Below are 14,163 nucleotides of genomic sequence, written 5' to 3' on the forward strand. Positions count from 1 at the left end.
AACCAGAAGACGTCACCATAGCTGTGTTTGTGGACTCGGTAACCCTTGATATTTCGCATCCAGCGGGCGTATCTCTACTTGCGAAAGTTGAAAAGAAATTCGAGGCACATGCGAAGGACGCAGTGACACAAGCAATCGGGAAAGCGTTGAAGACCGTTTGCAAAGGATGCGAGAAGTACTTCCTTGAGATGTTACGCAACTACACGCAGCAAGCCTCGACGACTGCTCCAACGACCACTACAGAAAAAAAGATATCGCCTATAGAAGTTACCACTATGACAGCAACAATGCCTACAAGTACGCAAAGAAGTTCTCCAACAGGCACTTCCTCAACTGGTGTTTTCACTACGGCGCAAGCAACCTCTGGTGTGGCAGTGACATCTTCGCCTACAGGCAAAGATTTCACAGATGCACTAAATACGACAACAAAAGACAAGAGCCACACTGCCGAGCACACCTATACACAGCCAGAGATAAACGGGAGCTCGTCATCTGGCATTTCCACAACAGAAAAGAGATCTACCACGACATCCGGCACCTTGCAAACACCAAACAGCTCAAGCGATGTCCACATGAGTCCGGACGCTACGAAGAATTCCAGTGACGCTGGAACCATCGCGGCCACAGATATGGTCTCCCCCGTCGATACCCCTGACAACTCGAGCAGCAAGCTATCGCCTGCGACAGGCAGCATTCCTCCACACAAAATCACCACTACTCCGACAAATCTACAATCGACCGTACAGTCCACAGCTACCCGTGTGGCCGGTTCTATTACGGAAACACACACGGCAGCAGTCGATCACACTTCAGAATCAGCTTCAACCAGATCGTCAGTGGGAATGCACCACGATGAGGCGACCACTGAAACGAATGGTGGATATTCGATTACGAAAGCCGAGCAACAAACAAATACTACCACGAACATTTCATCAACCGAAAGTAGTTCCACTGCAACACTCTTTACCACAGAAAGTACAGAACAAAGTACTTTTTTCGGAGCCGACGGCTCAAACAATACAACCGGAAGTTCACCATCAAACGAAGTCACCAGAATAACAGCAACCACAGATCCGGCAGGCCGGCAAGAATCTGAGGAACAATCGACATCCGGGATAAACTCGCCTACGGTTAACACCGAACTATCAGGCGACGGCTCAACAACGCGAAAAAGCGATTCACCGGTCAAAATGACAAACGATGAACACGGTATCACAACAGGTACCGAGCTTACTTCTTCAAATGATGCAAAATCATCAAATACTGCTGCAAGCATTGATTCAAGCCAAAAAAGTACGACTATTTCATCTACGCCCAATGAAAAGACAAGCGATGCAACTTTTACATCGCTTATTTCTCAGCACACACCTGAATCAAATACAGTGGGAAACACTACAACGGCCAGAAGTGCTAATATAACCCCTACTCATCCAAAACTGCAAGAACCAACTACCTTGAAACCTGACACGTCATCCACCTTGCTGTCAACTGCAACATCGACCACCTTGCGAACATATAGAGATTCGGCTACAGCGATAAACACAACTCCAACGAAAACATCTGCTGAAGAAGTGAACATTACAACAGGCGATGAACACACCCGTAGCTCAATGGAAGACAAAAAAAGGGCCACATCTGCTAGTTATTTCAGCACCGAACCCCAAAACGCCATTTCCATCCAAGATGCAAAAGAAGGCAGTCCAAGTTCGACGATAGAATATTCCAGCACCACGAATGATTCGCTTAATACGACAAAGTCGGCAAGGAAACCCACAAATACGGAAACCACTCCTCAACCAACACTCCACGAAAAACCTGCTACGCTCACAATGCCATCCACCATCAACCCCGCCACAGCATCTGCGAACACTGAAACAGAGAACCCCTCTCCCGAAGTAAGTGGAACGACCAAGGATGGTTTGTACACAAATGAGGGCGCCAAACAGACTCCGAGCCGTATAGGACAAAAGTCCAATAACACAACTGTTGTTTCGCCCGGCAACAATAATAAAGGTTCTGACACATTTCCCACCACAAACAGCAGTTTTAATCAGGTAACGAACCGTCCAGAGAGTTCGAACCCGAGTAATGCGACAATTGCCACGTCAAATAAATCAGTCAATGAAAAAATGGCCACTCATTCAGCTTCAAAGACCGAATCGACAACACGAATGACCTCCACCAGCATAAGTTCCTCCACAGACTCTGTCAGCACGGAACAAGACACCACTACAAGAACATCGGATAGCAATTCTGTCGCAGGAAGTACTAGCGAGGAAGTATCCACTACTAAAAACATCGAACGAAAATATCCAAGAGCCCCTCAAAAAACGCGTGCTACAACCAGTATAGGTTCAATCGAAGGTGGTTCAACTTTTAGGTCAGGGACATTGAAAACCGAAGCAAGTTCTAACACTTCGCTCAACAACACTTACACCTCCGAAACAAGCAATGTTATAACAAACAGGACAACATCTAGCCTAAACAATGAAAAACGTTCTAATAATAAAATAGGCGAACAAGGTGCAGTTACAACAATCGAAACTACGACAACAAGCTCGCTTACGGAAACTGTTACACCGCTAAGAAACAGCGCTTCTAGTGTACCTGTGACAAGTTCTACGAGTGAATTTCCAACTGACTCAGTGAGCCGAAACGTTGGTGTTGAGCACACTTCTACGAAAACTGAAGTGTTCAGTGTTCTTAATGAAACTGATGGCCAAGAACAGCCACAACCCAGGACCATTTCGTCCTTCGGAAGCGACTCGACGACATCTGTTCCTAAACAAGTAAACACCGACTCAGGTGCTTTATTGAGCACATCTCAAGAAGAATCCGCAAATGATGCTACAGGCGGGACCCCAAGTACTCACAGAACAACCGAAAAAATTCTACCGACAACGCTTTCTTCATCAACGTTCCATACAAGTGAAGATGGTCCTACTGAGCTAACAATAAGAAATCATACTCACAAAAGTATTACTTTAACACCGAACTATATCAATATAGGCAACACTACCATTAGTGAAACTGAAACAAGAAATGTTAGTGCCACCAAAGCAGACACCATATCAAAATCCACCATTCAGCAAGATATTATCATAAATGCTTCTGCAAACGTAACCATGACACCTCTGACTAACCTAACGAGCACCACCCAAGAAACTTCTTCCACAATCGAAGCGAATGAGGAGGTGAGCCATAAAAAAATCGCAGAAGATTCCGTATCTGGTTCTGTTGTAACAACTACTCCAAAAATGGTAATAACAACGCCTGTCAGTTCTGAGGCACCAAATACTGCAACTTATGCTGAGAAAACTGTTACTCCTACAAGAAAACCAGATAAGAGAGACAACGACAATGTCGATGTGAGAACATCAACACCACGTGTAACACCAACAAAGGATATCGCTTCAAAGAACAGCAACCAAAATGAGCTCACTAAAACTTCGACATCTTCAACTCTTACAGCAGGTACCAATATAGGGCTCAGTAATCATCCTACGACCGCTGCAGCTGACACAAGCACGCATCATAATAATGCGGGGGCCTCTAAGAGTTCAGAGGTAAACACAACTAACGCATCAAACCAAGGAAGTACAACACTAGCTCCTGGTAACTCGCATGCTTTCCAGACGAACTATTCGACGAAGACGACAGCGACACTTACAACAACAGCTACGCAGTACGCAGATATGACAAATACATCCACAAATACCACTTCAATTGAACGGGAAAGCAACGGCGCTGATATAGCTGTCACTATCACTTCGAAAGCACCAAGTCCCACTGAAAAGATTACCAAAGAAACTTTAGCACATCATACTTCTACGAAGAAGTCAGTTCATGCAAATGAGAATGGCAGTAATAACAATTTCGAAGAGCGAGCAAATGCAACATCTCGCAGCACGTCCACAGAAAAAAGTACGAGAGCGACTTCTCCCACTTCTGACATGTCGAAGAGCGAAAAGAACATGTCAAGTTCAGCAACGACGGTAACAGTATCTGTAGAAACAGTTAAAACGCCACACAATATGCACACAGATGCGACGGCGTCTTCTACGAGCGGATCAGCAGTATTCGTTTCAGAAATGTCGAACGCTTCAACATCTGCTATCACAGCCCGTACTCATGCAGCACGGCCTACTGACACCAAAGATATAAAAATGAACCGTATTTCTACAGTCCCAACAGACAAGCCGAATGGGCATGAAAGCGACAATGACAGCCGACAAACGTCAACCACAAGTTTTCATAGAACTACTATCGAAGACAACGTAAAACGAACTCCTTTAGAGTCTCACTTGCCTATAAACACAAACAGTATCTCAAGCTGGACCAGACAGAAGACTATGACGCCCCAAACCACTAACCATACACCCGAGCAAGTTACGGATACAACTTCCACTCTCATAACCACGAAGTTGGACAACGAGCTAACAAAGAAGAAGATAAGTGCGTTGGCAAGTACACCTGCAACGCCTGGCACTGTCAAGGAGAGCGTTTCAGCTGCAAGTGCTCATTCTTCTACATCAACGACAGAAACACACAAGGCAAACGTCTCATCTGTTACCAAATCAACAGATGAAACGATAAAAGCCTCACGTGGACATAACCTGATATTCGAAAATTCGAGTACCGTAGAGACAACAGGAAAAGCGAAAACTAACGGAACAGCTGACACAGACCTAAAACATTTTAGTATGAAATCTTCCACAAGTATTCTCAAGACATCTGCCACAACACAAATAGACGGCAGCGTAAATGCGTCCACGAGCACTTTAACTTCAGCGTCAAACCCCACGGTGACAACAAATACCTTCAGAAATCACACCTCTTCCACAGTCGATGGCCACGCCAACGATAAGGTCAGCCATAGCCGAACCGTTGAGGATTCCGTCACTCAATCCGATGTAGCCTCTAGTACAGAAGGCGTCAGTAAAACGCCTGGCGATTCTCATGTGTCCAATACTTCAAGTACATTATCAAGTTCTACGCAGTTGACCATTAATGCTTCAAAAAAATCTGATGATAGAGGCCACGAAAATGGCAGTATCAGCACATCACTGGCGAGTGTGACATCGACGTCTGACGCTGCGTCTCCAAACAGCAGTCAAAGTGAGTTTGTTACAACTTCTACATCTACAACTGATAAGGCGGGCATTACTACAGGGCTCGGTCATCCTTCTACGACAGATACAGGCGAGTCAAATAAGCATGAAAATACAGGCACCACGATGAGTCTAGTGGAAGACACAACTGAAGCAAGGACGGTGTTGGTGCGCGGTGGCTCGCAAATATACGATACAACAAGTAACATCTCGAGCTATTCGACACAGAAGACAGCAACAGCTATAACAAGATCCATACATCACGCAGGCTCGAGCAATACATCGACAGCTGACATATCAGGGACATCAGATGCCCAAGAGGGCAACAGCACTACCGAACATTTCACAACAACTTCTAAAGGTCAAAGTCCCAATCATGAAATTGTAACAGAAATCGGGAAGCGTCATTCCTCTCTAAGTGATTCACATAATACAAATGAACAAGGTAATAACGGTTCTACAGAACTTGCAACTCCAGCACTTCAGAAGACGCCCACAGAAGAAAGTACAGGGATGGAGACGACTATCGATTCTAGTACATCAGAGAGTCAAAAAAATAGATCAAGTTCGGCAAAGATGCAAACAGTATCTGTAGTTATGGCTCAAACTACAGGCAAGGTACACATGGATGTGACATCTTCTACGAGTGGATCAGCGGTATCCGTTCCAGCAATGACGAACAGCTCAAAAACTGTTGTCCCAGTTGGTTCTCAAGAAGCAAGTTCAGCTGATTACAAAGCCAATGGAATCGGCAATGTTTCTACTGAAACAACTGTCAAATCTAGTGCTCCCGAAAGCAATAACGGCAACCATCAAACTTCCACAAGACAATCGTTCAGCACAGCAATCGACGGCGACATAAAACGGACGTCTCTCGAGTCTCACATATCTGAAAACACAAATATCATTTCAAGTTTCACCACAGCAGACGGTGTGAACACACAAACAGCTAATGTAACACACAAGACAATAACGAATATAACGCCTTCAACAAATATATTCATGAGAAATGAGAGTCGACTAACGAAGAATAACATAAGTGTGTTGATAAGTACTTCTGTAGCATCTACGACCGCTAAAGAAAGCACTGCGGCTGGCACTAAACATTCTTTGACAGCTACGACTGCAACGCAAAATGAGAACCTTCATCACTCCAGTAACAATATCACAATAACTTCAGCTACGAGATCAGCTACTATATCAACTAGTGAACGGATACGAATCATACGTGGAGATAACCTCACATTTGAAAGCCCCAGAACGGCAAATACTACTACAACAGGGAAAAAAGAAGCCACCAAATCAACTCAAGCCACAGACCTATCAAACATGGGTGTGACATCATCCACAAGAACGCCCAAGACACATGTTATATTGAAAACGGACCAAAGCGAAAGTGTCCCCACGAGCACAAGCGCAACGTCGACCCACAGTGTGACAACGGATACTTTTACAGATCACATGACGACCAGAAAAGTAGACCACGCGAATGATCAGGTCAGCCAGAACCGGACCCCAGAAGATTCTGTCCTTCGATCTAGCGTATCAGCTGATGCAGAAGGCACAAGAACAGCACCTCCTAATTCTCCAACATCAAATTCTCCAAGTAAAATATCAACGTCTGCCGAGAAGACAGTTACTGCAGCTGCAACACAAAATGCAAACATTATTTCCTTCAATAACAATACTGCAGCGAGCTCAGTTTCAGGGTTTGTTACTATATCAACTGATGAAACGGGAAGAATATCACAAGGAGATAACTCGGTACACAAAAACTCAAGCGGGGTAAAAACTACGACACGAGCAAAAGCAGAAACTAACAAAATAACTAACGACACAGCACTGCATGATACGGGCGCGACATTTGCCTCAAATATGTCCAAAACATCTCCAACATCACAAGCAGACCATAGAGTAAATGCGTTCACGAGCACTACAACGTCAACGTCAACCTACATTGTGACCGCAGATACTTCTACAGAAATTATCTCTACCACTGATAAAAATCAATTCACTGTTCGAGACATTCAAAATAGGACTATGGAGGTGCCCAAGACATCCACTACAAAGGGCGCAAGAACTCCACCAAGTAATCCTCCGAGGTTTAATACGACCACTGAAATATCAAGCTCTCCTACACAGAAGACCGTCACTGTTTCTAAGAAAAACGTGGACATTCGAACATCTACAGCATCGACATCTGATACTGCAAAAGCGAACAGCAGCCGAACTGGGTTTACACAAGCTTCTTCATCTGGAACTAATGTGGCGAGCATTACCACAGAAGTCGGTCATCTATCTACCACAAACAAAACAGGCACTCTAAATGCTCAAAGAAAATATAACGAGACGAGAACCAGCTCAGACTCTGACACCACTAGGGTATCAAACAGAGAAAGCTCGGGAATGTCGACCGGTGATTCGCGTGTATCTTATATCACAACTAAGGCAGCTAACTATTCGACAGAGAACACGGTGTTAACAACGACAAAAGCCAGGCAGGATGAAAGCACGAGTATTGCATCGGCAACTAGTACATCGATGGCACCTGTTACGCGACAACACGCCATCACCAAAAAAAGCCACAACGCCACGAACTCTGTGACAACCATTTCGGAGGCACCGACCTCCAGCAACGGGGTTAGCTCTGTGATACGCCATTCCTCCATGAATATATCACACAAATCAAATGAACACAACAGTAGTTACGGTTCCAAAGAAGGTTCAACTGTACCGTTTCTGAGCACGTCTACAAAACAAAGTACAAAGGCGACGTCTATTGATTCTGACATACCGAATGGGAAACAATACGTACCAAGTTCGACAACGACGACAACAGTACCTGAAGGAACAATTGAAAGAACAAACGAGAAAAACGTGACTGTGTCCAACCCTACGAAACGCGAATCAGTGGCATCCGATTCAAGAATATCGAACAGCTCAGTAACAGTCGCGACTGCTAGTTCTTATGTGACAAGTACAAATAATAACGTAGATACTCGAACAGGCCATATTTCCGCAGCTTCGACAACGGCATCAAACGGACGTGACCATAATAGTCATGAGAAACAAAGTTCAACACAATGGTTAAGCACGTCTATCGAAAAGAGCACTGATCGAACTTCCTATTATTCTGACACGTCAGAAAATCCGGATATTGTTTCAAATTCACCAAAGGCGGAAAATGTAACCCCAAAGAGTGACAACTTAACACATGCGCCCATTATGGAGGTCACAACTTTCGCGAAGTCAACCACGTCATCTGGCACCGAACTAACAAATAATACCCAAAGCGTGTTTGCGGGCACTTCTGAAGCATCTTCAACGGATGAAGGGAAAGCTCCCTCGGTGACTGGTAAGCCTTTTACGACAGCAAGAGGCAATTTTAACATTATTCACGACAACGATAACACCACTTCAGCTACAGGTTCTGCTGCAACATCAACAAAAGAAAACATCACAATGCCGCTTGGGTATTCTCAGACATCCGAAACATCCAGTACAGTATCTAGATTTGCAACAGAAAAATCAGCAACTTCCAAATCGACAAACTACACAGGAGCGGAAAATACAGAGGTGGCATCTTCTACTGCTCTATCGAAGACATCTGTTACAGCATTAGAAAACACCAACGAAAGCACGCTCTCGAGCATTTTAACTTCAACGACATCCCATGTGGCGAGCACGAATACTGCAACAAAGTATACCGCATCTACACACATCTCGAATCGTCACGACGTACAAAATGGGACTATAGATGGTTCGCTCACCAGCTCTACTGGGACATCTACTGCACAGACACCGAGTGATTCTCAGGTGTCTGCTGACAAAGCTGAACCTTCAAGATCCTCTACAGGGAAGACCGTTACTGCTCCAAAAGAAAGTTCTGATAAACGAACACCGCGACTAAAAGTAACTTTAACGACCAATACACCACCTGCGGACAGCAACCAAACCATGCTGGTACAAGCATCTACATCTGCAGTTTTTAATCCAAACACTTCTACACGGTTCGAGCATCCTTCTACGTTATCAGATGCAGATCAGTCAAGTACGCAACACAGCATTAGCAGCACCACATATAGTTCAGGCGGTACTAGAACAAACGCATCCAATGGTGAAAGTGAGGGACTACCAACCGGTGGTTCGCATATACCCGATGCAAGTAAGGTATCGAAGTATTCTACAGAGAAAACAGTGACAACGGCAAAAACCACACAAAATGAAATCACAAAAAATATATCGGAAACTAGCACGTCACCTAACAGTGTTTTGCCACAAGTCAACTCTACAACTAACGCCGAGACAACCTCTTCGGCAGCACAAACTTCAACTGAAAAGAATACTGTTTACACTGATATTGATCCTTCGTCTACAATAGCCATCAATAATGGAAATTCTGATCACGCCAGTAACAGTACCTTAACTATACTAACAAACGAAAGCACTAAAGTGCCACATGGGTATTCTGGAATATCCGAAAGCACAAGAAGAGTCACAACCAGTTCCAAGGAGAAAAGAGAAAGTGCAGAACCAACTGATGCGACAGTCCTGAAAAACACAGGCATGCCATCTTCATCCGTTACATCCAACACATCAGTTCTCTCACTCAGTAACACCAGCGAGAGAGTGTTCACGAGCACCTCTACAACATCAAGCCGTGGGGAGAGAACGGGTACTGTCGTAAGGCATACCACAACCTCAACGAGAAAGCAAGAAAACAATAACGTTACCCACAACAGAAGCACTGAGAATTATGTCAGCCGATTAGGTGTGACTACTTCTGCAAAAATTGAAAGAACATCACCTCGACATTCTCAAGTGTCAAATAATGCAAGTAATATGCCAAGTTCCTCAGAAACAACTGACGAGGGACACCACGACAACAGATATATAGGAACATCTCCAACCAGTACGCCATCAACGTCCGACACCGATTCATCGATCAGCAGCCAAACTGTGCTCACCAAAACTTCAACATATGCACCCTATACAGAAGACATCACTACACGATTTGGTCTTGTTCCTACGACAGCTGCAGATGAGTCAAATAAGCAACCTAATAGCGACACCACTAAGAGTGAAGTTGTAAAGTCAACTGTGGCATCAAACGGAGAGAGTACGGAAAAAGCACACGGTGACTTGCAAACAACCAAGAACTCAATTAGAATGTCAAGTCCTTTGGCGGAGAAAACAGGAACGTCCGCGACAACTAAATCAGCCACACATAATACAAGTACGACAATTTCATCTACAACTGGCACATCAGCGGTATTGGTTACAAAAGAAGCCATCAGAACGAACAATGCTTTGACAACCACCTCAAAAGCGTCTAGTCCCACTAATGAAATCAGCTCGGTTACAGAGAAACGCCATACATCTTCGAATAAACCGGGTGACACTCGGGAAGAGGACAGTAAGCACGGTACGAGAGAAGGTGCAACTACGACGTTTCATACCACGTCAGAAGAAAAAAGTACAGAGGCAACAAACATCGCCTCTCGCATAAGTCGGAGCGAAAATTATACATCAGGTTCCACAACGACTGAAATCCCATCTGTAGAAACTGCTAGAACTACACATAATTCTCGTAAATATGTGACAAGTTTTACGAGTAAATCAGCTTTATCCACTTCAGAAACATCGAACAACTCAGGGATTGTCGCGAACGGCAGTTCTCAAGCAACAACATTTACTGAGAACACAGACAATCGAGGAGATCATATTTCTACAACAGCTACTGACAAGTCAAATGGACATGACAACAATTATACGACCAGGGAAGCTTCAACGACACGATCCTTCAGCACTTCAACAGAAGAGAGCATGAAACGTGCCTCCATTCATTCTTACATAACGGAAAACACAAGTATTGCATCAAATCTGACAACAGCGGAAACTTCCATGGAAAAAACAGCTAATGTAACCCATGAGCCTGCTATAGCTGTTACTATCACGAACATTACCACGGTATCTCACAATGACATTACGAAGAACAATAAAGGTACATCTATGAACGCTTCTGCGGCCTCTGAAACTGATATAGAAACCAGTACCACTGTAACTGATCATTCCTCAATCACTATGACAGCAACAGGCAAGGCAAACATTGATCAGATCATTAACGCAACTAGAGACAGTTCAGTTACAGGATCTGTAACTATATCTACAGAAGAAAGCACAGAAATGTCTGACGGACATTCAAGGATAATCGAAAACACAATTACGGCAACGACCACTTCAAGCAAAGCTGACACTATTAAAACTACGACTGACGCCACTGTACCGGGAAACAAAGGCATGAGATCATCCGCAAATCAATCACAGGCATCTGCTACATCGCGAATGAACACTGGCGAAACTGCGTTCACGAGCACTTCTACCACAGATTCGACACACGTGGTGACGACGGATACTGTTACAAAGCGTAACTCAACTACAGCAACATATCAAACGAATACATCCGAGACCTCAACGAAGATCGCAAACTATTCAACAGATGGAACCGCAACAGAAACAATGACAACAGCCTCAAGCAGTGCAAGCACGACAAGTGCATTCCCAGTTAACACATCAGTGGCACTTGTTACAGAGCAAGCCAGCAGCCCCGCAACCGCTGTGATTACTATCACGAAGGCCACAACTTTATCTCATGAACTCAGCACGGCTACCAAGATCCTCCGCCCCCGTGCGAATAAATCAGTGAATACTAATGAAGACGACAGTTACTTCGGTTTCAAAGAAGGCAAAACTGTTAAGTTTCTGAGCACGCCAACTGAAAACACGACACGGGTGCCGACTGTTGTTTCCAGCACACCTGCGCCCGAGCAAAATTTATCAAGTTCTATAGCGATGAAAACCGTGCTTTTAGACACAGTGAAAACCACACACAAGTCCCATATGGATAGGAAGACAACTTCTGCGAGCGTATCAAGTTCATCATTTTTCGAAACACCGAACAACTCAAGGACTGCTACGGTAACCACTTCTCAAGAAGAAACATCTTCTGGTGGCACAGCTGACCGTAATAATACAAATGCCACTTTCAAGGCAAACGCTCACGGAAACAATAATGGCAGCCGAGACACTGCAACCACACACTCGTTTAGCACCCTCATTCATGCGAGCACGCAACAGACGCCTCGGGAGTCAAACATAACCAAAAACACAAATAATGTATCGAATTTGTCAACAGTTCAATCTGTAACTCCCCAGACCACCGACGTAACACATCAGCCAATCACTGATATAACAGATTCCTCAAAGATAACAACCGCGTCGCATGTGGACCAAACAGGAAATAATAGAAGTACATTGACAAGTACATCTGCAGATTCCGCAACACATAAGGAGAACAGAGCCATTGGCAAGGATAATTTTTCTACGACTAACACAGCAACACGCCATGCGAACACTGATCATATCTCTAACGCTACCACAACAAGTTCAGTTACACAATCTGTTAGTATACATGAAGTTGAACACACAGTAATGTCGCACGGATACCCCCAAGCATATGAAAACTCAAGTACAGCATCCAGCACTTCAACTCGGCAAGTAGGAACCGCCCAAACAACAAGTAACACCACGGAACTCGAAAGCACGAACAATACAACTACCTCCATTATAAAAAGGCCATCCAATACAATTCTGAGTAACACCAGCGAAAGTGTGTCCTCAAGCACTTCTAGTTCAGGGACAACACACGTGGTGAGCGCGAGTACTCCCACAAAACATACATCTGCTACAGCTACAGACGAAGCGACCAAACAGGAAGGCGAAAGTGGAACCATACATGGTTCTGTTACCCACTCTGCTAATACAGCTGCCACGCAGAGCGCAAAAGTATCACTGGGTGGCACCGATAATACAGGTACAATATCAAGCTCTTCAACAAAGAAGACCGCTACTCCTACAACGAAGCGTGATCGGGAGGACAAAGAAAACGCAGATTTGCGAACATCTCCAGCGAGAGGAATTTCAACCACCGATGCCGGATCATCAAACCGTAGCCAAGCTGTGCTCGCACAAACTTCCACATCTACACCTCATGAGGGAAGCACTACCACAATGATTGGTCATTCTTCTCCAGCTGCGACTGATGAATCAAGTACGCCACCTAAAAATAATAGTACCACAATTATTTCTGCAAAAGACATACCTAATGCGTCAAACGAAAGTGGTACGGGAAGCACTAGCGGTGATTCTTCAATATCTGGCACTGCAATAAACATATCAACATATTCAACAGATAGCAATGCAACAACAACAACAAGCACATATTCCAAACATAATGAAAGCACCATGAATATGGCATTCCCAATTAACGAATCTATGGTATCAGTTACACAACAGAAGAGCATCACCACAAATGCTGTGACTTCTACCTCAAAGACACAATCTTTTACTCTTGTGGTCACGACCACTACCGGAATAAGACGATTCTCTGGAAGTCCACAAGATAAATCGAATGAAAATGACACTAATCACGCTATTACAGAAAATTCAACTCTACAGTTCACGAAAACTTCAACCGAAGGAAGCACAAAACTTGTGTCTACAGACACTAGCACAGCAGACAGCAAGAACGATCAATCAAGTTCGCCACCGACAGAAACCATAAGTGTGGAAACAGTTCATACTACACTCAACGGAAACACTGACGCGACCACACCTTCCACAAGCGTATCAGTGTCATCCGTATCAGAAACATCGAACAGCTCCAGAACTGCGGAGGTAACCAGTTCTCAAACGAAAAATTCAACTCAACAGTTTACGAAAACTTCAAACGAAGGAAGCATAAAACTTGTGTCTACAGACACTAGCACAACTGACAGCAAGAACTATCAATCAAGTTCGGCACCGACAGAAACCATAAGTGGGAAAACAGTTCATACTACACTCAACGGAAACACTGACGCGACCACACCTTCCACAAGCGTATCAGTTTCATCCGTATCAGAAACATCGAACAGCTCCAGAACTGCGGAGGTAACCAGTTCTCAAACGAAAAATTCAACTCAACAGTTTACGAAAACTTCAACCGAAGGAA

At 44.3% G+C, this 14,163-nt stretch overlaps 1 protein-coding gene across 1 annotated transcript in view; it reads left to right on the plus strand.

Annotated features, from left to right (window-relative positions):
* Positions 1-14,163, plus strand: part of LOC142814532 (uncharacterized) — a 44,483-nt gene that overhangs the window by 13,018 nt on the left and 17,302 nt on the right. Inside the window, exon 4 of the mRNA XM_075893381.1 lies at positions 1-14,163. This exon is cut by the window's right edge and continues 17,302 nt beyond it. Coding sequence (XP_075749496.1) covers positions 1-14,163 — 14,163 coding nt within the window.

This window comes from Rhipicephalus microplus, chromosome 4, assembly GCF_043290135.1.
Source record: "Rhipicephalus microplus isolate Deutch F79 chromosome 4, USDA_Rmic, whole genome shotgun sequence".
Lineage (NCBI taxonomy): Eukaryota > Metazoa > Arthropoda > Arachnida > Ixodida > Ixodidae > Rhipicephalus > Rhipicephalus microplus.